The 27,825-nt window shown below is 41.8% G+C and overlaps 1 protein-coding gene across 2 annotated transcripts; it reads right to left on the bottom strand.

The window, feature by feature from the left end:
- Positions 1 to 4,723: 4,723 nt before the first annotated feature.
- WIPI2 (WD repeat domain, phosphoinositide interacting 2) lies at positions 4,724 to 27,733 on the bottom strand. Of its 2 annotated transcripts, none has more exons than XM_069029482.1 (12): positions 27,502 to 27,733; positions 18,768 to 18,850; positions 13,747 to 13,916; positions 12,429 to 12,525; positions 11,763 to 11,860; positions 11,247 to 11,339; positions 10,378 to 10,448; positions 9,618 to 9,725; positions 8,694 to 8,858; positions 7,538 to 7,645; positions 6,241 to 6,371; positions 4,724 to 5,424 (listed from the first exon to the last, which is right to left on the bottom strand). In XM_069029482.1, exons 1-12 carry the CDS (start codon positions 27,573 to 27,575, stop codon positions 5,312 to 5,314), a joined length of 1,311 nt encoding a protein of 436 aa, XP_068885583.1. In that variant the 5' UTR covers positions 27,576 to 27,733; the 3' UTR covers positions 4,724 to 5,311. The 2 variants fall into 2 exon arrangements, with proteins under 2 accessions (XP_068885583.1, XP_068885582.1); XM_069029481.1 differs by having other exon boundaries at positions 6,274 to 6,371; positions 27,502 to 27,731.
- Positions 27,734 to 27,825: the final 92 nt, after the last annotated feature.

Below are 27,825 nucleotides of genomic sequence, written 5' to 3' on the forward strand. Positions count from 1 at the left end.
CAGGAGAACAGGGAGAATCTCATCCTCATCTCGTCCTCGCGTGCTCCAACACTGCTAGCAAGAGCAGAAAGGCTTTTGCTCCTCTTGTCCACCCCGATCAAAGCTCTTGTTGCTGCTTAGCAGGAGAAAGGATACAGAAGCAGGTGCCTCCTCTCCCATCTGCAAGGGCTCACTCCTCATCTTCCTCCAGGGCTTGAATGCGAGAAGCAACAAGCCTGGAGCGACGGCACAGGGAGCAGGCTGGCTATGAAAGTACTGCTTGAGATGCATCCCATGAAAAAAAGGAATAAAGGCAGTTAAGGAACTCACCTGAGCAGCAGGAGAAAAATACACAAATGCAAGGCCAGGGAAGAGCAGCTTCGAGGAGGAACAAGAGGGAAAATTACGTTTGCAAGCAAAATGTGCCAAGAAAAACTCAGCTGGTCCTTTCCCAGTCCCTGCAAAGCCCAAGTTGACAGTGTCTGTGCAGAGCAGCTACAAAGCACAGCCGAGACCAAGGGCTCACAACTGCTGCTGTTTTGGTTTGGGCCACATAGCGTCACCCTGATCTTATCTGGCCCCATCTCCAAGTAGCAAACAAAAGGAAGAAGACACAGAATACTTATCACAACACAGATTTAATTTCTTAGGCAGTTATAAAATTACAAAGAGCGACGGGCTAGCAGTGAAAGCCAGACACTTGGTGAGGTGGAATGTTAGACAAATTTTTCCACTTATCAACACAGATACCAAACAGTCAGTGAGCACTGCAGGAAGCAGGGTTTTCTCCAGGTAAGGAAGCAAATGCAAGAGCAAATAGATCCAGGTAGACCTAGGGCTGAGTCAACACCCCACAGAAACCCAGAGCTACAGGTCTGGGGAGAACTCCCCACTCCTGAGCTGGACACATGCAGGGTCCCTGCGGCCACATGGCCAAAGCCACAGCACTGACACCTGTAACAAGCACAACGGCAGCTGTTTGCAGGGCAGAATTACAACTTCTTGCCCGTTATTTTCAAAGCAGTGTAAGATGAGATTTGCCAGTCGGAAGAGCATTAAAATGAAGGCATGTCATGATTAGAAAAATAGGAATTTGCTGAATTCCTTTGGTTGTACAACTGGAATCTGAAAGGATTTATTTACAGTCAGAGCCATGCTTTCTTCATTGCAAGCCTTTCACAGGCCAGCAGATTCCAGGAAAAGAAAGGCCTGCTCTGCACATGTGGAGAAGACACTCGGGCCTTGCTCTCAGATATTAACAGTTTAAATAAAGTTGACTGTTAGCCAGGACAGCTGGAGCACAGAATAAAATTTCCCAAACCTCTGCAGTGATTAATCCCCACCAACACTTTGGACAAAGACTCCTGTCGCTCTGCAAACAGCAGCAGAGCATCTGCACATGCCAGTGGGTTACTGAACAGCTCAGCAACCCACAGGGAAAGAAATTCTACTGTCCTACTGCAGCATGCTGGTTGGTGCTAATGCCATCATTGGAGCCAAGAAAGCACAGCATGGGACATAACAGAGAGTGCTGTGCTCGGGCTTGGCGCTAACCCGCTCACCCAGCCCGGGGCTCCTCTGCTCCCTCCTCCCTTTTCGCTATTCCACACAGGTCAGACTGAATTTCCTCTGTGCAAACACCTGTCACTGCATTAAAGGTCTTCTCAGGTATTTATTTGCATTCAGGCAGACTTGAAAAGCCACCACCTCTACCCCCACCCTCTGCAAAACACAGAGCCAAGAAACTCGCCGTGCAGGACCCAGAGCAGCAAGGTACAAGCACACACCTGATCCCAGAGGGAGCACTCGTGCCAATGTCTTGTTCAACAGGGCATCAGAACAAACAGCTTTTACCAACCTCTTGATGCTTTCTACTTCCTCCTCCTCCTCTGCCAGGCCCTGCCTTTTAACGGCTAGATTCGTATCTATCACTTGTATTTTGCAAACAGGGACATAAGCAGAGACCAGGGCAGATAAAAGCTTTCTGCCTCAGAACTTGAAATACAGAGTAAACAGACAGATGTCGAGACAGCAGCCGAGGACCTGCACTCGCTGCCCATTTGCACATCAAGAGAAGCAGCTCCTTCCCTACGGTACTCCCTGGGAACTGATCCCACTGCAAGCTAAGACCTGAGTTTAGGATTCCAAGTTTTTCAGTGTTCCCCCCTCCCTAGCTTTGGTTGTTTCAGTTCTCTGCCTCAACCCTCCACTGAGTTAAAAGCTATCAGGAAGTGCAGCCCATATGGAGAGAGAGACAGACTGTACAGAACAAACACTGTCCTTCCAAGGAAGGTCAGTCTAAACTGAGAGGGGCTGCACAGGTGTTCCCATACCCTGTGACCAGCTCATGGCCACAGCACAGGGCTAGAGCCTCCTTGGCTTACCCTGGCTCTGTCAGAGCATCAGAACAGAAATGTTTAGACACCACCTGATTCACAGAGAACAACAATGCAATCACATGCTCCACACTCAGGTGAGGATGCAGCTGCAAACAGCATTTCTGGTTATGTTTAAAGAGAAAAAAAAAAATAGAAACACATCTTTGTGTCACTGGGATAAACCCCCAAGCTGAAAGGCTTCTAACTTTGGTAGCATACCACAACAGGGTGGTTACTGAGGGCCTGAGGCCATCACAGGGAAATTACATCAGTCATATTTTATCTGAGAAAAAGTTTATATCCTCATGCAATGAATTTAAGACAAACTACTGTCACCACTCTTAAATACACAGCCAGTGGGGACCAGAAACAACCTGCTCCACCCTACTAGCTGGTCACTAACCTCAGAAAATTAATATTTTTGCTCTATAAAAAGATTTTCCCAGTTACAACAGCAAGAAGATACTTTAACTGGCTTTCAGCTTCTATTTAAGAGTGAACCAAGTAGGGCACAGCAATTCCACAGTGTGTGGCTCAGGAGCAGGAACACGCTACAGCGTACGGAAGACACAAATACAGTGAATATGGGATCTCCAACTCACCTGTGGAAAATAAGGTATGAAAATTAAGAAGGGAATAAAATTAGTACAATACATGTTCTCTGTTTTTAACAGTAAAGTTAGTAATTACATTTAGGGGTGTAACATGGCCTTTGTTACACTCAAGACTTGTAAAACTTGTGTGCTTAGCAGACCTGTGCTGCTGGTGCATGTTTACTGCTAACTGTGCTTGTGGAGTCTAGGCCAAGCCTCCAAGGATGTTATCAGGAATGTTAACCAGCTTTAGTCTGGAATGAGCAGACATCTCCAGGGTGGTTCAGTTTGCCAGCAAAGCTCACTGAGCTTATATTTACTTCAAGACTTGTATTTCACTCTGCAGCTTGGAACATCACAGCAAAGCTGAGAGCAGTAAAGCAGAAAATAAAATAAATAACTGCAGACCATGGAATTGAGTTGTCAGCCAGACCTTAAAGTCAAGAGACTAAGCAAGATTTCAGCATGACTCAGGGGCTTGCTGTGAATGTGCTGGGTTCTGGAGAGGACACCACAAGCCACTCCAGCGACTACTTAGGACAGTCAAGGGTTTGCAGAGAATAAACAAGCCTGAACCCTTCTCTCCCACACACACTCGTGTACAAACACCTTCCACTGACACAGACTCACAGCAGCCTCCCTGACAGAGCTCTCTCGGCAGGGGCTACCACCTTCTTTGTACTTATAGAGGCAGGGGAAGCCCACACAGGGCTTTGGGGACAGAGCCCACTGCCTGCTTTGCTCCAGAGAAGACTTGTTCATGGTACCAAATCCTAAAAGAACATCACTGCCTAGTTGTTGTAGGGAGTTCACACATAGCTGGAACTTTCAGCCTCTGCCCTCCTCTCAAGATCTGCCATTTTCTTGCCTCTTTTTATATTTACTTCTTTGCAAGCAGTCAGTAGAGGGAAAGGAAACAACCCACATTGCTACACAGAAGGCAAAGCAGGCTCGTTTTGGCAAAGGGAAGTAACACTCACCAAGTACTTAACTAATCACTTGCTCAATAACTGTTATCCAAGACTTAAGAGAAGGCACATTACAACCCTAAAAATAGTCTGCAGCACTGCTCAGCCTTGGAAAGCCCTAGACAGTGTCAGGGCAGTTAAGGATTTATTCCAAAACTGCCAAAGAAACAACCAGTCCTTGAGTGTATCATAAGAGGTACTCTGATGAGTGGGGAAATGGAAAAAAAAAAAACCAAGAAAAGAAAAGTATTGTTATGCAGCAGTAGAGAACCCAGAAGTAAATTAAATTTTCAAAATCATTTATATTTACATTAGTATCTGAAAAAAAAAAAATCAAGAACTATCACTATTAGAGCAGTACACTCAGCCCCAAACTGAGAAGAAGCAGGAATTGAGAGCCTTCCAGCAGGAAACCTTAAGGCTGTTTATAGAGTGGGGCTGCCAAACTCTACAGGGACTTCCCTCCAGCCTGACAGAATCCTTGCTTTGGATAATTTTAAAAAGTATAAAAAAAGGTTATTGCTACTCTGCCAAGAAAATAGGACAATCTACAGGAAAGAAAGAAAGTGCATTCCAAGTCTTTTCTCAAAAACCCACAAGCTCATCAGCTGCTACAGGCTACAGACACCCAAATACCAAAGGTGTACAGACAAGATTCTCTAACAATCCTTCCCTCAATTCTAGCTTTTCTTCCTGCAGCAATTCCTTTCCTTCCCTGTAAAGGCACTTTCTATATTCTATATCCTTACGCAGGGAAACACTTCCAGTTTTCCATCCCAACAAACAGAACAGTCCCACAAATACACAACATTCAGAAGGATTTTTAATTAACAAAATGGTCCAGGAAAGGGAAGGGAGAACCCAAAAAAACAGGCCATTGCATTTGAAAGATTGCATGTCAGTCACTAGGTATGCCTGCAAGCCCATGCACAGGAAACCATTTGGACCTTTGTCAGTGCAGAACTAGTCTCAGCTTCCAGAACCACTTCTCTACTCCTTCCTTATATAGGCTAAATATTATATACATATATAAAAAAAATACAAACTTGAGTTTGTTATAAAGTGGCTTCTCTCTCTCCCCCTCGTATGCTTGCTTGGCACATGAACGCATGCAAAGCTAAGTAGGCTCTGAGGGCTGCACAAACAGCAGGTTTTGGCAACAAAAAAAATAAACACAGCTAAAATAGATAAGCAAGATTAAAAGCCACTGAATTGAAAACCATATATTTTTCCAATTGTATAGAATTAGAACTACAGCTACGACTTAAAACTGTAAGAGTCTGTCATCCTCTCTCCCAACTCATGTCAAAGTTCATAGCAGCATAACACGAGATTCCTCAAGAAACATCAAGCCAGTGTTCTCTGCTTCAGGAGTGAGTTCACAGGTCCAAGTTTAGTCTGTCCGAAGGATCATGGGCGGATGCTCACTGTCTTCCTCCAATCTAAGCGAGTTGGTTTCATCTTCCAGGCAAGCTCCACCCACAGCACCCAGGTCATCCGTATAGGCTGGAGAGAAAGGAACAAGGAGTTGGGGAATCAGCAGCAACAAACTAAGGCTTGGATCCAGAGTGAATGAGGAGAGCTGAAGTACCAGGCATTACTTGAAATAGTTTCACTGCCACCCTATGTTTGCTTTTATCATGACTCTGTTTCACTACTGTGCTTCTCCAAAGCCAAGAGCAGTTCATGATCAAAATTAACCTCCTGTGTGTGTGCAACGCATACTGGAGCTTTGGGCAGGCTGATGTTTTCAGTCTCCACTGACGCAGTGCAGTACACACGTGATATGTGCTGACTGTCCTCCCTGTGCAGTGAGGCACTAACCTGGGTGCCCGACGTGGCAAAAGCTCCACTGATTTGGAGAGCTGCAGCATTAACCAAGTTCTCATCCTCTTGATTTAACAGAGCAGCAGTGAATCAGGCTAAAAGGTTGCTGTTCCCATAAAGGAACAATTGCAGCATTTATCAACCTTTCATAAAAAAAAAAATGTTAAAAAGGGAGCAGGACTATAATTCAGATGCTTTGCACAAGGTCTGGGTGCAGAACTGCCTCAAGAACCATGTGGCAAGTACTGAAACTATCACTACAGCAATCAACCACAACTCCAGAAAAACTCTACCCAGAAAGCAGCAAAGACAAGTGATCCATCTACAGAAAGCTACTGCACACCACAAGTGCTCTTTTCCTACTGCTCACCAAGGCTCCACCTCACACGCGCGGTTACGCAAAGCTCGGTGCGGATGTGGACCAGCTCACGCAGCCATCTAGAAGGAAGCAACAGGCAGAGGTGCTCCCTGCCCCATTCCCAGCCTTCTCCTTACCATGCCTGGTGGGTGAGGAAGGCACGTATGTACCTTTAGTCACAGCGGAACTGTACGTCTGCGCTACCAAGGGCCGGTCGTGGGATGCAGACTCCAGGATTTCGTTGGCGGGCTCCATGCTGCCATCGAGCCTGCCAGGGAGAGAGGGGTTAGCTGGAGAAGTGATCTGCCTGGGCACAAGGCAGCGTGAGCTGGCAGCTACAGGAAAATATTTCATCTGATGTGCAAGAATAATATATAGAGAAATGCAATAGGAGGAAATTGGTCCCTCCTTTCCAGAGGCCTGGCAAGAAGGCACCTGACAACACTTGGTATTTCTCTGAAGACTCATCAGCATCATGTTTGCTTCTGACACAGCATCAGGATCTAAATCCTAGTAGCTCATAGTAGGAAAAGAAGACTCAAAACAGACTGCATGATTAAAAAACCCATTCCAATCAGCAATATTATAGATTGTCTTGAGCTCTGTCCACAGCAGAAGTGGTTGCTTCATACACAGATATTAAAAAACCCTCTAGAGAAAAAATTAGAGCACTTCAAAGATTAACAGCTTGGTAAAAGCTTCCCTCTATGAGGCTTCATTTCATCCCTAACCAGAGGTCATGCCTTAAAATGTTCAGATAAATGTATGATTTTTGACCATAATTGTAGGCTGACCAAAGCTACAAACCTGAATTATCATCATGAGTTATTATCTTTAATTCTATGATTGATCAAGTAATTTGACTGTATTACCCCAGCTTTTCCTGCCAACTCTTACTGGAAAACAGTGCATTGTCCTATTTCTGTAAGTGTTCTACAGTACTGTTACAGAACAGCAGCTGCCTGGCCTATATGCAAGGAAGTTTAATAAGGACACCAGCAGAGAGAGAACAGGGATAATTTCATAGGCCAGTTTCCCCTCTGTGAAGTCAGAGTAAGATCTTTCTCATGTTTGTAACCACTTCATTTATTGATGAAGAGGATGGTGTCACTCGTTTCAAGTTCTTGTTTAAGTAACTCAACTCAAAGTGCCAAGAGGAAACAGGAGCACAGAGAGAACAGCGATTGATCCCTCCCTGCACAGGGACAGGGTTAAATTTCTGCTGGTAAAGCGGTGCTTGGTGTAGTGGATACCTAGAAGGAAGGCTCAGGGGGATTCTGAAGTTACTCATTCATGTCAGAGATCTGGAAAAAGATTAGTTTGAAGAAATGAGCTGCTGCAAATTAGACTTTTCTAGAACAGAACTAAGTTTGAGAACAAACTGGATTTTGAGAAGAAATAAAATACAACAGCTCTCAGCTAATGTGGACTTACTTGTGCTGCTTCATTAGTGTGCACTCGCCTCCTTCTTGGGGGTCTAGGTTGTACATGTAGAGATACCCATCAGCAGCTCCCACCAGCAAACGAGGGATCTTCTGGATTCTAGAAAGGTTTAGAGGAGAGGTTATTAATTAACAGATTATTAAACAACAGATTATTAAACAACAGATTATTAAATAGCATACACACTCCCTTCCCTTCCCATGATTTAAAGGTTGGACTCAATCTTAGAGGGTTTTTCCAACCTAAATGATTCTATGACTTTAAGGCATTATTTTCCACACTTTTGCTCCTAGACAGGGAATGCTGTTAACAGTTAGAGCACCCAGGAAAGAACTGTGTGTAAAAAAATTACAGCATAACCACATTTTGGGGCTAACAGGATGCCAGAGGAATCAAGCAATTACATGTGACTCAGTAAAACAGATTCAGAAGTTACCATCCTGTTATCAAGCTTTGTGCAACTCCAGAGACGAATATTCTAACGGGAAGGATTTACTTATTTGAGAAATGTTACAAAGCTTAATTATTGCTTAAAGGGTGCTTTGAGATCAGAGGAGTGAGAGTACAGACATGAAGTCAATTTAGCATAAAAATTATAAAACCCCCACAAAATAAGTTTACTACTGCTCATCTTATTGCTTTGGTAGCTGTGCCAAATGGGACCTGCCTTTGAGGAAGACAGCATAAAAGATTAGATTTAGTCCTCAAAATTAACTTTAATGAATGCTACGCTGTTTTAGAGACAAGAATTATATGAACTTGCTTTCAAAGACTTCTTTAATGGTTAGGCTGGATTGCCTAATTTTGCAATTCACTAACAACATACAGCATCATTCCCCATAGCACTAATGGAAGCAAATGCCATAAAAGCCCACGGGTCTGTTCTCAGTATTCTTGTTACAAAATTAAGACACCTTTAGAAGACATCTTTAAACGACACTTAGAAATGGGCTATTCCTATCCAAATATTATGCCCTTTCCTCCTTCTCTCTCACAACTGTGAGGTGTTAGCTCTGACACATTGCTCTTAAACTGGAATGATCACAGGTGCTCTGCTGCAGATGAAGTTGTGTTTTACAGTGGCTGCCTCTCCAGAGCCCAAACAAGCCAGCAGGGTGGGGAGGGCAGGCTCCATTTCTGTACTCACGTGGCAAGTGCACAGATGTTTTTGTGCCCACAGAAGGGCAGACGGACTGTAGCAAAGGCTCTACCCTGGTTGAACATCTCAGTTACTTGAGAGGGCAGATAGCTCGTTGAAGCCATCAGCACTTTTCCAAAGTAACCTGTCCAGGTTGTAGGCTCTTCCTGAGGTCTACAAATTAGAAGAGAAAAGTGACCAACTTTGCCTTCACCTTAGAGAGAAAAGTGTGCAAACACTTGAAAACATTTTATTTTTAAAGATATTAAGCAGCTGTTTCTCTTCAGAAATAACTAACACCCTTGAGAATTCTAACGCACTTCATTTGTGCTACAGGACAAAATGTGTCCTCCAATACTCTCAGCCTGTTATTTAAGCATGCTTGATTGTAAACTGATATTTCTGCATTTAAGACTGCATTTTATAACATTCATTATACAAGAGCAGAATCTACTGGGAAGCACCACGCTTCAGGATTTTATTAATCTGTTTATCACTAAGCAAATCATTGTTTCCAATAACTTCCACTGAAATGTAATTAAGACTGTCCTCTCAAATCATAAATAGGAACATTTTACAACCTGGTGCCTTTTAAAGCCCCCTATATGCAGCTGGAAGGCATTGCTGAGATAGCTCTTCCCATATGGATATCAGGGGAGGTGAAACAAACGTAACTGAAAATGTTAAAACTGCTCCACACTCCTCTGTGAAGGATGGCCAAGTTCTCTTTGGCAGAAAAACACCTTTTCTACTCAGTGGGAGAACAGTACACAGCTCAGCTGCAGTTGCTGATTCATAAGTGACTTCTTATGCCCTTTACTTTACAGAAGTGTTCAAAGGAAGTCTCTCCACACTTTGGAGAACTCATCCTATTGAGTACAGTCAACTTTTAAGCCTTTTCCTTGAAAAATCTAAGGCACCTTTGAAACCTACTTTTCTTTCACAGTCTCAAGTTTGAAGATATGCACCGTCTCCGTGTTACTGGATGCAGACAGAAACATGCCATCCATGCTGAAAGCCAATGAACAGATGCTCACACACCTGGGAAAAAAAGAAAAAAAGAGAAGAAAAACAGTGAAGCCAAAGTATTATTGCAAAGTAGTCACCACTACTTTGCAAATAAGAAAAAATCTCTTCAATAATGAGTATTCTGAATTGTCTGATAATTTCTTGAGGCTACTCAAGCATAAGATTAATGATGTTCAGCTCTGATGTTTATCAGATATGGGATCAATTAGTAGCAATCTGAACTCAGTCTTACCCCTGTATAGAGTAGAGTAGAACTACAGAGTTACTGTTACCACAAACCACACCACCATTTTACAATGGCTATCAATGGCCACAGTATTAGAAGGATTTAGAAGAGAGTGAGAATATTAGATGTACTGCCTCCTATTGCCCTAAGAATACAATATATCCTACAAAAGGTGACCCACTTTAAACAAGTTCCCTCACCAATAAATTTTTAAAAGGCAAGAGGGAGTACAATTCTGACAGGATTGATTTGTAGAATAGTCAAGTCCAAGGGAATGAAATTGGAAAACATTCAAGCTGAAAACTGTTATAAGCATACATGCAGGGATGAATGAAGATGAAAACAAGCAAAAAATCAGGATGCCAGCTCAATTGCTGAACACACTAGAAATCAACCATAAGGAATGAGCATCAGGTAATTAACCCAGCTGAACTTTACCTCTTCACTCCCCTTCGGAATTCAAAGAGTTTCTGTCCCTCTGGAATGGAAAACACTCTTATTACTGTCCCCTGTAAAGAAAAAATAAAAAAATCCTTTTTCATTTCAAGTTCATTCATTGTGTATTAGCTCTAGCAAGCAGAGTACAACTAGAAGCAGCAAACCACTTTGCTGGTGACTCATTGCTGTGATGCACCCCAGATACTACATGAAGTATTTATGGAGCTTGTTTGTAGGATGTGTTTGAAGAGTACAGAAACAAGAGGTGGGAGCTACTAATGTAGAGAACAAGCTGTGCATCAAAACCAGCCCTTCTCACCATATTTGATCATGAAAACGACCACACTAGACAAGTACCACGAGTGCAGTCACTTGGAGATGTCTTTGTGCCTTTATCAGATGCAATCAGTTATACCTTTATAGTCTGAGCTTATTACTCAAAGAGCAGAGGCTTCAGACTCTCTAATTTATACACATTTCATGAACGATTTGTCATCGCATGCCAAAGACTAGCGAGGCACTTCTCTCTATTTGGATTTTAACTGTCTTGTTTTCATTAGGAAGACAGCATCAAAACAAGACAACTAATTTCTAATAAGCATCCTGCACTAAAGGGAGGAACACTCAGAGGACTGCCCTAATTACAGCCAGATTAAAATGTTTTATTTAAATAACCTTATTATCCAACGTTTCACAGCATGGAAATTGTGTCAAATATCATTAACAGATCTTAACTTAGATTTCCCATTGTAACTGTAAGCCTTCTTTTCTGGCACCTGCACATGGAATAGTGCACACACAAACTTAAAATACTTAACAACAAATTTGATTTTTATCAATGTTGGCAAGGCAATCAAAAGCTCCCTTACCTTTTCTGAGGCCGTGGCAAGTTTAGTACCACTTGCATCAAATGCCAAAGCAGCCAAGGGACTATCATGAGCTGGGATCATATTGGCAGCTCTCTGCAGCAAATCAACAAAATAGAACCTTAGAACAGTGCAGGTTAAAAGCTACATGTGTGCAGCTTGAGACTGCATATTTAAGCACATTCAAGGCAAATATGGGTCTTACTTTATGGACAAAAGATTCAATACTTTTTCAGTAAGTGCTAAGTACATAAAATTATCACTGCAGCATATGCATAGAGAGTACGAGCAGCAGGAAGACAATTCAAATAGAAATTACTTGGTTCCACCCAGATGCCCAATTCTATTCATCAAATCTAGTATTAGCTGTTGTATTTTCTTTGCTGACATTCTGTGAAGCAAGAGATGCTGCAAATTGATGCACAGAAACTTAGTGTCCAGTAATTCCTCTCTGAGCAAGTTAAGTAACTTTCAAAATCTGCATCTTTAAAGGTGGAAACAGCATTCAAAGATTCTTACTAGATTGATGGTGTCGAAGACTTGTACTTCTCCAATAGTTGCACTTCCTGGATAGGCCAGGTAGCAATTATCATTGTTTATTGATAAAGCACACAACCCTAGAAGGGATACAGAAACAGAATTAGAAACAGGCAAATTCCAAGACCTATGCAGTAAAACTTTCCGATTCTGTGCCTGAATGTCACAAAAATAACTCAAATTATCAACAGAAATAGAACCAAAGATGAGTAATCTCAGAGTCAACCTGCAATACATATTCAACTATTTACCATAAATATAAAACAGAAAAGGAAGAATAGCAAGAGAGTTACAATAACTGAATAAACAGTAGAACTTCCCAATGTCTGCCATGATTCCTAAAGCATTAACCTGACAAAGTCTTTAATAGACCAAGTGCTGTCAAAATCCAGTTTTTCTCTCTCCTGTTTTTTTCTAACATTTCAAAACATCCACTCCAGGAGACCAAAATACTGGGAAGATGCAGTGTAAGGCAGAGTCTGCTACTTGTTCTCAGCTGGATCAAACAAGTAGGCTTTCAGACAACACTCTTATTTGTTATTTTATTTGAAAGCAGAATTAACAACACAACAGTTCCCTGTAGGGAACCTCATACACTGACACAGAAAGCACTTTTCAGAGTTCTGCTGATTCTACCATCGTATTTACCTGCAGGATTAGGAGGTGTCTCCCTGATTGTATGTAATACCTTCATGTCTCGTATGTTGTGTATATAAAGAGACTCTTCCAGACATACTATCAGCCTCTAGAAAAGGGAAAGAGGACAAAATGCTGACATGGAAATCGAGTTTATATGTATTTATCAATCCTAAAAAAATTCTATGCCAAAATGCAGCAGGTACCTTCCAATAGAGAAGAGGCTGTACCACCTGATGAGAAGTAAGAGTCTGACAGAAGATACACAAGATCCAGCTCTTGACACAAGCACTGCATGTGGTCACTTGAACTGACCAGTGCACCCCACTTCCCTCAATCTCACCAGTGCAAACTGAAGTCATTCCCATTACTAGCTTAAGTCAGCAAGCCAGAAACCTTCACTTAATTCTTACTCTGTACCAATTTACATGTGTAAATAATGGAAATTACTTTCTGCTTCTGCTAAACAGGGAAAACAGACAAGACTTTTTAACCATTCATAAAGCCTATTATGTCTCCCTAACCATTTGTGAATGGCTTTTTTTTTTTAACTCTTATTAAGTTCATAATCTCATTTACACTTTGTAGACTACATACGGATGACTAACTAGACATTACTCATTTAACACTAACTCCCTGTGCCAGAAATCAAATTAGCCACTATTACTCTAATGACTTTAAACAGGAAACCCCTCCTCCCACACTCAGATTTTGGGGGCAAAGACAGACATTAAGATTTTCTCCTTCAGATGCCATTCTCTCTAGTTTGACTAAAGACACAGAAGTCTGTATTTGCTGAAGAGCCTACTAATGATTTATTAATACAGTGAGCTATACTTCCAGGTACTTAACTCAAAAAATTCACTGAGTGCCTTTTTTAAAAAATTTATTTTTTTGAGAAGAATTCAGCAAACAGTACTTAAAAACCTAAGAATTTAATAGATAACTTTAAATTTTGGCCTGAAGAGAAATTGTCAGTCTCACATACTTTCACATTTAGGATGAAAGGATGACTCACACTGAGAGGGACCTCAGGAGGTCTCTAGTCCAACCTCCTATTCAAAGCATGTCCATCTTACTCAGGGTCTTTTCCTATGTCAATACATAAGCATAGGACCAAAAATACTTAACCAAATGCAAGTACTGAGATGCCATACAGAAGCCACAGTTGGAAAAGTACAAATAAATTTCAAATAACAATTCAACAATAACAAATAACAATAACAATTCAAAATAACCAAAGGAAGAGACACCAATCAGCAGAGGAAGTGCCAGAGTAAGATCCACAACCCCCTCCCCACATTTCCACTTGGGCAAAATCACTACTCACTTGTCTGTTGAGTTTGACAGCCAAGATGGTGTTGGAGTAACTGTAGTTGCAAATCTCTGTCCCCTTCTTAAAGTGACAAACTTTCAGCTTGCGTGGAGCTTTAAGGCTAACTATGGCCACCAGACTACTGGAGAAGAGCCTCTCCACAATGCACACATCTTCTGTGTCAGCTGGGGGATCACAGGAACGAGGGAAAAATACAGAGGGAGATTTCAGGGAAGAAGAATGATGCACATCAACAGGAAATACTGTCTAAGAAAATCACAGAATCATAGATTCAGTCTATGTAAAAATACAGCCTAACACCACAAACATTCTGCCACAACAGCTCAGAGTCAAGGTGGGAGACAGGACAGCCTTTGAAAGCAGAAAATCTACACAGTGAGTACTGATTTCCAAAGATTGCCTCCCCCTTCCCCAAAGTGTCACACAAGTTTATGTTTCATAACAGTGTCTACTCCTCCATGCCCAGAATCCAACAGAAAAAAAAACCCCAAAGCTACGAAATCCAGAAAATTGTCAATTCCAGAATTTTGCAGTCTTTTTTTATCTCTGCAGAAATCTACGAAAGCAAATGTTTCCTGGGCTTTTTTTGTGGGTGTGTTTGGGTTTTGTTTTGTTTTTAAAGTATGCAAGGGTTTCTGATGACCCAAACCCCTGGCATTTCCATATACCTCTCCACGAAGAAAGGTTACAGTACTCAAAAAAGCTGGTAAACCTCATTTGCCACAAGACTGCTGCAGCCACCAATTAGCATTTTCACACATATCATCTTTTACCTGACAGGCCCTAAGAGCAATTTGTGCAGGAATCACTGATGCCCAGCATTCATGCAGAGTCATAAAACATCAGATTTGCCAAGTGTTCTAATATGGGAGCACAGAAAGCAAAGGAGGAACACAAATCCCTGTGTGAGGAAGACAGCAGGAGGGAGGAGAGTCTAGGATCTCTGGCGAAGAAGCACTTCCACAGCATTTGATTGTACCATAGCACTGGACCAAGCTGGCAGGAGGCCAAGTCCCACCACCAGTTATCCTGGTATCTGTGCCCCCCTCTCTCATCCCCAGAAGCTCCTCTCCAAAAGCCCCAGGGACACAGCAGACACAGTTTTCAGGGCAGCAAGAAGCAGGAGAGAGTTTTACCATGCTCTGCAGCTCTTTCACAGCCATGGGCTACACCTGCCCTTTCATTACAGAACCCAATCAAGACAAGTGACTTGAGCCTTTGGCCTTGATCCATCAAAACAAATTTTTCAGGAGTCAGCTTCTGGATTAGCTCAATGCTTAACACATTCCAAACCATAAAACTGCCAGTTAAAAACAAACAAACAACAACAAAAACCAAACAACCCAAAAGAGCTTGTTTCTGAAGGCTTCTGTTTTGGCCAAGAGAAACATTAAGTAATTAATTTGCACTGCTCCCATCAGCAGTGACAGAAATTCCACGAAAAAGTTCTGTTCAATATTCTCAGTATATGACACTGCCATCAGTGTGGGACGTGTCTGCTTTCAAAGTGCTTTTTCTGGGCAGTTTATTTCAAGAAAATGAACACAAAATATTTAATGTTCTACATTTTTTTGAGAGAAATAGCCTGCTTATGAAAAAGGAGCAGGTTTACACTATGCACTTTCAGTACTCCATGCAACATAATTGACTTTTATCTGCATCTTGTATTTAATACAGTACTTTTCCAAAGAAGACATAATAGCTCACAGAGGCTTTGAAAATTCAATTTTCTTGAGCAACAGAGATAATGCATTTTAGTAATTACTTTGTTTTCAAGGAATTGTTCTCCATTTTCCCGATACTACACAAAACACATGAAAAAGAAACACAAAAATCTGCTTCAATAAATGTATGTAGAGACTTTGAAATGCAGAGGTCTGTGTTCCTTGAATCAGAGTAGTTACATAAAAGACTCTCAAATATGTTACAGGATGGGTTATCAGCTCTCCATCTAAGCCTGGTCTCCTTCAAAATGATGACATCCTTTTACAAGAGTCAGAAGAACAGCACACAGAGACCCAAAATCCACAGTCTGACTGTTCCCTGCTCCAGGGCGAGCACAGCTTCTTTCCCCATCCAGGGATAGCAGTGTTCAGACAGTTTCTGGGATTTGTCACCCTCTCAGGCAGGCAGGAGAACTGTTATTTCAGAAGAGGAACAGCAGCAGGGATTCATATGGAAAAAGTGCTGTCCTATGCTGCCCTGATGGGAAGGGTGGGCAGCAGGGAAGGCACACAGGGAAGAGTACTATCAACAACTAAGCAACCAGACAGAAGAAAAAAATTTCAATAAGCAAAATGCCTCAAAGGTATTGATAATCCTTCAGTCTCACCATAAAAAGACTACAATACAGACAGTTACCTTTACAGAAAGGCATTGTGATGGGCATTTAATTAAATTCACTTTAAAAATACAGGATGCACCTCTGCTCCTTTGTCTTCCTTTAACAGGAAGAAGAGATAAAATCTCTTCACAGCTGCCAAGTAATTTATGCTTCCCAACAGCACCTATTCAAGAGAGTACCAGGCTATACTGCCCATCCTACACTCAGCTGACCTGAATTAATCATACCTTTAGCAGCACTAAAGCCCTATAGCAATGCTGCTACTCACAGTTTTTTCTTCTGTTAATATTATCTCATTTACACTACACAACTGAGCATTGCCAGAAACTCAGATTCAAAACAGAGTAACAACAAAAAGAACTGCAAAACAAATTAAGTCTCAGCATCGAGGGGAGAACAAGCAAACACATAACAAGATTAGTTTCATAAACACAAGCATGTAGCATCACAGACAAGAGCTGGTTAGAGCCAGCTAGATTATGATCAGCTGTGCCTTTATTCCATTTTTAATCCAAGAACATGAAGCATGTTAGAAGCATTCATTAAGCCTTAAAGCACTCTCCAATCTAATGCTTGTTTTTACAGTGGGATCAACTGCTCAGGGAGTCAGGAGATTTGCAGTCACAGGAGAAGTCAGTGATGGGAGCAGCCAAATCTCCCATGGTTTTTTTTATTTCTCTCAAACCCAAGACAGCTGAGCCATATTCTGCAGTTTAGTTTAAACACCTACACAAGAGTTGGCAGATCCATCTTCCAGAAGAGAGGGAGGGGTCCTTAACAGTGCTCACTCAACACAAAAAGTCTTTAGACCCACTTAAACTAAATTGGGAAGTGGGAGGCACCGTGTTTGGGAGGCCTCAAGATATGTTTCCTTGAGGAAAGGAGGTACCCAATGCACAGGAAGCCCTCCACCCTCATATCAAGTTTTAACAGGCATGGTTTGCAAGTCCAAGACTGAACATTATTTGACTCATACAAAGAAAATGAACAGCTCTCAATATTTCGATCTGCTTTGAGCCAAGACTGTCTGGCTTCCACAGGCCAAACCATTGAATTTTCCATAGTGAGAGGACAAGGAGTAACAGGTTCAAACTCATAGAGGGGAACTTCAGGTTAGGCATATGGAAGAAATTGTTCCCTGTGAGGGTGGGGAGGCCCTGGCACAGGTTGCCCAGAGAAGCTGTGGCTGCTCCATCCCTGGAAGTGTCCAAGGCCAGGTTGGAAGGGGCCTGGAGCAACCTGGGACAGTGGAAGGTGTCCCTGCCCATGGCAGGGGCTGGAACTGGATGATCTTTAAGGTCCCTTCCAACCCAAAACATTCTACTAAATATTACCTCATACTCTGTGCTCAGCTTTCATGGACTTAACATTCAGAAAACTTAAAATATCAAAGAGTTTAAGTCAACACAAGCATCCCAGAGCCATTTGAAGACAAGACTGCAATCAGCAGGTCAAAATTCCAATTCCAACTGCTTTATCAGGTTATTGTGAGATGTTGAACAAGGCACTTTATCCAACCTGTACTTTTTCTCTCAAGGACTACCCAGAAGATGCAGTCCTGCACAGTGCAGCCGACCTCTCGGGATATTTTTCAGTGTCTTGTGTAAGAGGAATCATCTTCACCGAGTCTCCTGGGGTGATACCAGGCCAGATACTGTAAGTGCCTGACATACTGCAGAGGTCAGGTACATAAACTACATGGCAGAAAATGGAATCCAAGCCACTTATTAACCAGTACAACCAGACCATGACTCAAATAGGAAGATGTAGCTGCAACACAGTTTAACCTGACCACAGGTACCTAATTTGAACCTCACAATTACTTCTCTCCACTGACTGTGTACAGAAGCAGGCTGTCATCCCAGGTAATAGGTGATCTGAATCACACCCCATTTCCAAACTTAAGATGCCACAGGGTCAGGTCACTTTGGGAATGGAGTCTGAGGACAACTCTGTCATGGGATCCCACTATAAATGCTGACATCACAGCAATTGGTACCACCTGCTCACATGGAGTTTACAAGAAAGCATGCATAGCATTCATAGTTGACTTATTAGCACCTAAAAAAAGGGAAGTCTATAAACTGCTGGCAGAACAGGGGATACCACTTCTCCCTCAGGCCTCCGTCCATTTCATCTCAGATCCTACTCAACGGTGATCAGTGTTGAGAAGTTATGGGAATCTGAATTATTCACTCTTTTGGATGAGCAAGCCTGCAGCTATCATGTTAAAGAATAATTTTCTACCAGAAAATATTAGGATAGAAAAATATATAATGAAGTCTTTGTTTTCTTATTTGATAAAAGCATTATCAGTGCTTCCATGCCCCAACAGCCAGTATAAAGACCCAAAAGACACTCTCTCACATGAGTAAATTCTTATTTTTATGTCCAGCTGCTATGTAAGCTGTCTAATGGATTCAAAATTAGAAAAGCAGAGTTCTCATAGCTACTACTGAATTTCACACTATACCAGCTAAATTTAAATACAGAACTGATTTATAATTGTACCCTGCCCTCAATCACTGCTTTGTATTTGTGTCATATTTACATTCAAGGTTCCTTTTAGGCCAATTTCAAACAACCTGTGAAAAAATGAAACATTTCTTATTCTTCCCACATTAAGCCAACTGAGGGGATTAAAAAAGAGAGGAAAAAAAAAGATACTCACTGCATTCATAGATCTGCTCTAATTTGTCCACAGAAGAAAGAGAAAAGAATTTGTAGCCTGATTTACTGCCAACTGCAAGGGATCTGCAAAAGAAACAAGCCAGTCAGGAACACGAACGACATCAGCTGTGATTACCCTTGGACAGATTCTTACCCCTTTCTAAACCTCCAGCTGGGTTAGCTCAGTAAGGAAAGCGATGAAAAGTTTGTCCAAAAAAGCCACAACAGACACAGATAGCTTCCTCAAATCTGATTAGACCAAACAGCTTCAGAATTACAGAATTTGGATGCGGAATTCTGCTTCACATTTACGAAATGACAGTTCACAGCCTAAAGTGAACCTACTGCCCAATTCCCACCGGTGATTTCTTCACACAGGCTAAAAGCTTCAGTGTGGAGGAAAGAGGATGATTTGAATAATGTAATGCAAACCAATTACATCATTGCCTCATCATTAGAGGTGACCTCCAAGACCTTTTAAACTGAGCTGTCTGGGGATTTTTGTTCTTTACAGGGTAACCGTCGCCGAGCATCCCAAAAGAGTTTTCATATTAAAAAAAAAGTAATTAAAGACTGCCAACTCTAATTTTCTCTGGCTTTAGGTGATGATGTTCTAGCACCTCCATTGTTAGGTCTCAGTCTTACAAATACTCATACTGAATCTTTGATCAGAGGCATCCTCTAAAAAGTGCCAGTCACTGATGTTAAACAGATTTAACAATAGCAGAACACTAAAAAACTAACTAAAACCCCTTCTTTCCTCCATTACTCAATTTTCACACTTAGCTCACAGACCAGTTAATTGCTTTTCCAGCCAAAGGCAGGTCTTAAATTTTAAGCTAGGAAAACCTTTAGCCTGTCTTGCAGGTCTTTACACATCAAGGCAGCAGACAATGGCTCATTCTTGTTTCCCCTCCCCATATGGAGGACGATTTTATGCCACAGATAAAGAAAATTAACAGTCAATATAGTTGTACAGAAGTGCATTACTATGTTTATAGTTCATATATTTCTAACTGCCAAGAGACATGAAGGAAAAACTAATTAAATTCCAATAAAATACATTTTGATACACTAAATTGTGGCAAGTCATTCAACACAGAGCTCCAATCCAACCCTGCCAGTCAGCCTGCCAAAATGCCTTCCTGAACTCAGCAAGATGATTCTCTACATTCAGATGCACTAACAATTAATGCTGCATTTGGAATACAATGAAGATTCCTACATTTCATGTTCTTTCTGTATTTTCCACTCATGGCTCCAAAGTGAGTCTTTTTTAAACTTCAGCATACCCAGAAGATTAAAAATTGCTCCTCAAATAGTTCACCCTGTGAAATTAACATCCCAAGCTACAAAATCAACTTCTGTAGGATGGTGTGACCTCCTCTTCTAGAAGAAAATACAACTAGCACAATCTGGTTAGGAAATAATATTTGAGAAGGTTTAAACCTTCAAATTAAAATATGCACCATGCAGGCAAGAGATTCAGTTCCACAGATTCAATAACCAAGATATTAAAAAAGCGTATTAGGCTTAAACATAGAGAAGCAATCATAAAACAAAATTTTGTTGCTGCTCCTCTAACTCACTCTAGAAATACTGAATTTAATTTTCCTTCAGACAAAATCTATGTTCAGCAGTCTCTATCTGATTAATCACCAAAGACACTTCAGTGGTTTTGCTCAACTACTTTCATACAACTCAATGAAAACTCACATTCTGTGCAAAAAACCTCCTGAAACTCTAATTTGGTAAAACAAAGCAATAAGTCAGCTTTTCTTATATCTACTGCTTTCCTCAAAAGAAAGTTTGACAAAGAATGACATTAAAACTGTCACTTTGCAAAGGTAAACAAGGAGTCCACAGAGTTAAAAATAAATGGAGTCACAAGACTCCTTGCAATATGAACGATCCACAAAAGACACAGGATGATTTCCTCATGGAGAACTCCACGCAGCAGCTATCTGTATTACTAAGCAGACTTGATTCCTGAATTGTATTTACAGCAAATACAGAATACTGCTGAATCACTGTTTTACTGATAAGATCACTGAAAGCAGTAAGGAAGCCCATTTTTCTTGTCCTATGACTACACCTCATTCAAATGAGCTTAAGACAACGGCAAAAAAAGAACTGTGTACACGATAAAAATCATTAGACTGAGGAGAACCCAAAATGCAGAAGCATAGAATGGACCTTTCCATCCATGACAACTGCTTTTTGTTATTTATTTCAGGATTGAAGTGATGAAATCACAAATTATTTGTTTACACAAAGCAGTTCAAGTCAAGATAATTAAACCCATTTCAATGTACAAGTGTAACTGCAAAATAACCCCTTTTTCTTCTAGAACAGCTGTCTTGCTTTTGGAGGGTTTGCTTTGTTGGCTTGGTATTTTTAAATGTACTCTCAAATTACTTCTTATGAAACTACTGGAAAAAGGCTTTTTATATGTAATAAGAACCCACTAGGCTGAATTATACCAGCATAATCACAGTGATTTAAATCTCCCATCTTCCCCTGCACTGATATTACACTTAAGCCCTTAAGACATCCCACAGCCATCTAAATGGCCAAATCCACAAAACAAGGACTTAGCCAAAATTACCTCACCTCCAAAAAAATGTGCAAGCATATGGGGAAGAAATATGATCAATAAGCCATTCAGCTCTTGCTCAGATAGAGTGGCCAACAAGAAGCTGCTGTGGTTTATCAGAAGCTCCTTTCACAGTGTAGGTGTTATGCTTTATAACACCTAATTTTCAGAAGCTGATGAGAGACTGAAATTGAAAATAAAATAAATATTCTCTAAAACTGCCTTTTTTCTTCTAACATTATGCCATAGACATGTGGGTTTTTAGCTCTGTTATGTAGCCTCTATTACACACTTTAGACTGTAGACTCTGAGCTATTTCATCATGAAGGTTGTCTCCTCAGTACAAAATTATCAATATAGCCATGATTCATGGAACTGTGTTTACCCACTTTTTCCAGAGATAATGCTGCAGTCTGATCCCAGACTACATAAATCTTGATAGTATTTTCAAGAGTGGCCGTCATAAATAATTAAAACTATCTTCATCAAGCAAACAGTGCTGCGAGATTTCACGCACTCATTGGAAGATGCTGACACTCACTCTAAGTGCACTCACCTAAAGTGGGAAATCAGCTACTTCAATCTCTCTGGCTCTTTAGAAACAAGTTTTTTCAGCTGGGTTAGAATCCTAAGGTTTTCTTTTGTTTCTTTAATATACATATGGAAGGAAGAAAACCAGTTTTTCCCTTTCCATATCGCAGAGGACCTTAACTATTAATCAGAAATATTCTACATTAATCAGAAAGCTCCTAACAAGGACAGCTCTCTCAAAGATTAAATCAGTTGCAGCTGCAGCATAAACATGACTCTAAAAGTCATTACTACTTTAAATAACTGGTTAATTAAGCCTACTTTCATTATTACACAGTCTCATTATACTAATGTTCCACCTCATTTCAAAACCAATGTAAATTTCCACAGACAAAACATTTTGGCTTACGATGAAGAGGGGGAAAATAATAGTAATAAAAGAAAAATCAATGAAGGCATAAGAATTGCTAAGGAATTACTATGGAAATGTACCTTGCTTTATTTCCCCCTCCAAAATATCTGCTGAAACCAAAGCTGCAACATCTCATGGACATATTTTAATATCAAAGGTCATTATTTGGAAAAGAGATACAGAACTTCATACATTCAATGTTTTTGTCAGCAACATTCTGATAACCCACAGGAGATTTTCCCATTATTCTTGTATTAAAAGAAAACCCACAAACTTAAATCTGCTACAGCAAAAGGAGACCATGCCTGCTCATCACTTAACATGCAGGCTGGGACAACAGAAAGTCCATAATCCAAGTAAATATCACTATTCTTGGGCCAAATCCCCATCCAAATGGTCACACACTGAGGAACAGATCCTCTGGCCAGCCCCCCTCAGCTGCTGTGCCCTCTGCAACAACAGCAAGAAACACAACATACGGTTGTCTCTCTCAGCTATCCTCCCTGAGTGTAGGAGCTACGTGACCGCTCGGTCCTTCCTGTTTTTGGTCTGTGTTTAGCTTTAAAGTCTCCTTGGAATAGAGAGCTCTCCTGTCCTCAAGGATCACGGGTGTTTTCTCCTGAACCTAGGAGAAACAAAGGCAGAGGAGTGAATGCTCAGCACCTAACCGTTGTTCCTCCCACCACAAGCAGTTTACTACAGAGACCCAAACATCACAGAATAAGGGAATGAGAATACAACTTCTGGGACACAAAGCATGCTGGTTGTATATAGGGACAGCAGCATTTGCTCACAATGTAGAATGAAATTGATTTATTTGGGAAATAATGGGCAGAATTAAATTGGAAAGAAGAAATATATGGACAGATACATGGCTTGTGTAACTCCAGACATAAATGAAAGCAGAGCCTGAAGAAGTCCTTGGAAATAAGGTACACACCAGTGCTTTCCTTAGAAATCCAAACACAAGGTTTCCTCTTCCCTTTCACCAGGAGCCTGTTTTCAAAACTGCAGTGGCTATATTGTTTCCAAACGCTGTCACACAATTACTTCTTTTTAAAAAAAAGGTGACTAGTCTGCCCACTTGCATTATTTCACAAGCAGGCTGTTTGGTGGGGTTATTTTTTGTGGGTGGGGGGAAGTAGGTCCATATTTGTAAATTGAACCTGAACACCACTTGCAAGTATTTCCAAAGAATACCTGTGCAACAGTCTAAAGATTGAAAGTTTTACCTATTATATAGATACATACAAGCTTTGGGATCTTGAAGTTATGCTTTGCTTAAAAAGTCACAAACTTCTAATCCATTAGCATTTCCCTTATGAGTTTTAAAGCTTCTATGAGTTTGTGAAGTGTTTAATTTTTCATAAACGTATCTGTGCTCAGTTTTAGCAGTTCTCCCAGAGGTAATACAAACTGCACTTGGGTTTTTCTTCCCAAGTATCCATTGTTAAAGATCTACAGCTGTAAAACCTACCTAGCACTGAGGCCACCCACAAGCTTCCACTGCCTGGTTTTGCTGGGACACCCGAATTCCAATCGGTTGCACCACTTTGATCTGCAAGCTGGAGCTTCTGCCTCTCAATCAAGGAATGCCAGTCATGCCAAGTTGTGCAATGATTGATTCACTGGGGAAAAGGGCTACGTCCAAAACAAGCACACTAATATCTTCTGAGAATACCCTTCTCTGTGTTTTTACTTAATGAAAACATTATATCAAAGAGAAGCCACAAACCAAGCGCTTCTGCTGCATTATAGGTGAAGCGTTTTCGGGCAGAGTTCCAGTCCCAGCCAATAACTCAAAACTCTCATGTAAATAAAGCTTAGGGCAATGTGGGATAAACAGGCAAGACAACACTTGCAATAATGTAGATACTATTCCAAGAGACAATGTCACTACACATGGTGTCCATGAATGAATATTAGCCAAGTCTGGGAAAACCCAGCCACTAAGCACGATAGAGGATATCTGCTTCAGTCGCCAGGGATTGCAACAACTGAGAAAAGCAACAGCAACTTTTATGATGACAACATTCTCCTAACTACCAGCAATCCAATTTCCCAAGACTGAGAGCCACCATGAAGCTCATCTTCCTACAGGAGAGAGTAACTAATTACCAACTCTTCATAAAACCAAGGAAAAGTTAGCTTGATACTTATTTTCAGCAGTAACAAGCCCCATCTTTTCCTAAGGCAAGGAACTGGCTCTGCTGTGGAGGTAAGCAAGACACAGTTAAGCCTGAGTGGAACTGGCACCTCGTTAAGGTGAAGTTAAAAGCTTTAAATGTAGTAACAACAATGAGCCCATGTCATTTATTTTCCAGTTTTGTCTGTCAGCAATTTTTCTAATTACTGAAGCACCTTAAAGCATGATGTGAGCTCTACTGACTGGGCAGACATAAACAAAGCTTGTCTTTCATATACTGCCTGAAAGAATATACATTTGTTTACCTTGCCTGTCTGGAGAAGGGCTCCAGTTACCTGTAAAAGTTGAAAAGAGGTGAGCTGAGGCCCAGCATGGGAAAGTGTAAGTAATTCCTAGTAAGTTCTTTTCAGCTCTTCTCACCTGGTGAACTGTCATCTCCTAGATATATAGAATAGTGTACTATAAACCCAGAGAGCTGCCTTCTTGTTTCTCTACTCAAACAAGAAACTAGGAGAGATCATGGGTGGGAAAAAGAAAAAAAAAATCAAATAAACTTCAGTTTAAAGAACATACACAACCACTAAATTCTACTCAGTTTAGGAACTTGAATGCAACTTGGTTGTTTGGGCCACTTACCACATCAGACAAGCGTTTCACTGAGCAGCTGCTAACAAACACATCTGCAAGACTTGTTTTATACTTACTACTTTTCTTGGAGTTTTATTTGAGACACTGTTAGTAAGAAAAGATTATTCCACATCATCAACCACCTCATTAATCTCAAATTAAGTGGCCTTTTAAATTATTCTCAGAATTTTGAGACAAAAACATGAACAGGAGCCTTTTGATATTTCTGTCATTTCTACAACAGATAACTGAACTCACAAATACTCAAAAATGACACAAAAGTAGTCCAAGAACTGTAATTGCAAAGATCTGTGGGCCAGGCCTGCCTCACATAAAAGATACATCACCAAAATTCCCATCAGCTAATCTCAAGGTGATTTATATATAAATCATTTTTTAAATGCATCATTTATTCACAATGGATATTAGAACACCAAATTTAAAAAAAAAAAACAAACAAAAAAAAAACCAAAAAAACCCACCAAAAACCACCAACCCAAACCAGCTACCAAAAATGATTTTTTGGTTATTTACAAAAATGAAATGGAAAAAGTAGTGCAGTAACACACACAATTCAGGAAAGAAATCATTAGCCAGGTGTCCCTTTTTTCTCCCTATAAACTCGAAGTTATAAAGGAATCACCTCCACTCTCCTACAAGAAAGACTTCAGGGCGTACAAGCCAAAACCCACCTAGATAAGTTTATGTTATATTTGCTTTCTTTTTATTCGTCTTGGTTTTGTTCTCAAGTCAACCTGCAACTGTCTTTTTCAAAGTAAGTGGGGCTTTTTATCACAACTCAGTGATCTTCAGGTACATAAAGCTCTCCACAAAGCTAAGGTGCAACTGAAAATGCAGAGGTGCCACACTGGAGAGCAGAGCTGAACTTCAAAAATGTATATAATGACCTTCATAAACTGCAGAATAAAGAGGTGACAAATCTCCTAGTTATTATGACTTGGGTTTTTTTTCCAGTAACAGGTAAAAAATGAATGGTAGCTGAGCAAAACTTGGGCATGGTTTACACGGACAGAGATAGAGATCTATATGGCACTCACTGAAAAAACGTGAAAAGCAGTTGCAAAAGTCTCTGGCTTGAATCAATATATGGATAATAATTTACTTACAAATACACAGAGCACTACTGCTCCCCCCATCATTTACCATAACTTATTTACTGCCAGAGTCTCTTGTCTCAAGTCTATCCAGCTCCAATTGCTCATCTCTTCACCCCCAACAAAACTTACAAAAGCAAACAGAGCCTCTCCTGCTGTGATGTAACTCTGCTCAAGCTTGGCAGTCACCAGAAATAACCCTCTCACCTTCACAACTCCCATATGCTACAGGACGTGCTGAGGACAGGCACAGGTCTCCCTCGTGAGGGCAAGATATTGTTGCTTGCAAAAAGAACAAGTTGTTATAAAAACAAACCCTCCACCACACACGTGGGTTATACTCTGATGCCAACCTGAGATCATTTCCTCTTACTCACTTCCTAAAAAAAAAAATCTCCTTTCTCGAGTACAAGTTCTTTCGGTTCTTACTCCTCAGCTTCATCTCTCAGGTATTTAACACAGTCAAATCCTTCTTTAAATGATATTCAGTGCTCCAATCCCAACTAATAGGGGGTTCCTAAATTAAAAATACTGCTTTATAATACCCCATATAAAAACTAATGTGCACTAATTGATCTAAATATGCTGCAACGATTAAGTAATTTGTGAGACGTGCAGCTTGAACCATCTGAAGCCCAAGTAAGTGCAGTTCCAAGGATCAGAGAAAGGCCTCTTTTCAAAAGCAAACCTAAAAGTAGCATGGGCTCATAAAAATACCTTCAAGCCTGTCTCACTTCTTTAACACAGCAGGTGACAGTAAAATAGCTGTATGAAAAGACAGCTGCGAGGAACTTTTGGATGAAGTCTTTGCACGTCCTGGAAGACCTGGGGCTTCATGTCAGGCCCTCCTAGGGCTGGACATCATCAAGGAACAGCAGGAGCCCTCCTCCCGTCCCTTCCCCCAAGGAACAGCGAGCGATGCTTCCCAAGCAGGAGCAGAAGTTCCCCAGGACAGCGATCCGGGGAAGGAAGAGGGCAACACGCTGCCACGACCCCACAGCTGCGTGTCCCCGCGGGAGGAGCGGCCTGTCCCCGCGGCTCCGCGCTGAAGCCGAAGGGCACAGGGGGGCTGTTCCCGGCCCTCCTCCCCGCGGGGGACCCCGGGCTCACCGCAGCCCCGCGGCCCCGGGAATGGGCGGCTCCAGCGGCGCTCCCCGCCATGGGAAGGGGCGGCACCGGGGAGACCCCACCACGCCCCCCCCCCCCCCCGCGGCCAGGCCTGCTCAGGGCCCCCCCAGGCCGCTGTCCCTTCAGCTGCCCCCTCCCCGGCCCGGGCCCCCTCCGCCCGCCCCCTTAAGCCCCCCGTACGTGTTGTCCTGGTTGAAGTTGGCGAAGAGCAGATGGCCGCTGCCGGCGTCGCCGCTCTGACCGGCCAAGTTCATGGCGGGACGGCCCTCGCCACCCCCGTCCGGCGGGGGGAGGACGAGGAAACACCTCCGGAAGGCTGCGCCCCTCAGCCGCGACCGCGCCGGCCCCGCCGCATCCCCGCCGGGCCCTTGTTTACGCGGCGGGCGGCGGAGCGGCCCCCCGCGCCTGCGCCCTCCCGCCCCTCCCGGCCGCCGTACGGCCACCGCGCCTGCGCGCGCGCGGCGGCGCGGAGCGGAGCGCGTTCCGAAGCTAAGCCGGGCCCGC

This window comes from Aphelocoma coerulescens, chromosome 14 (assembly GCF_041296385.1).
Source record: "Aphelocoma coerulescens isolate FSJ_1873_10779 chromosome 14, UR_Acoe_1.0, whole genome shotgun sequence".
Classification (NCBI taxonomy): domain Eukaryota; kingdom Metazoa; phylum Chordata; class Aves; order Passeriformes; family Corvidae; genus Aphelocoma; species Aphelocoma coerulescens.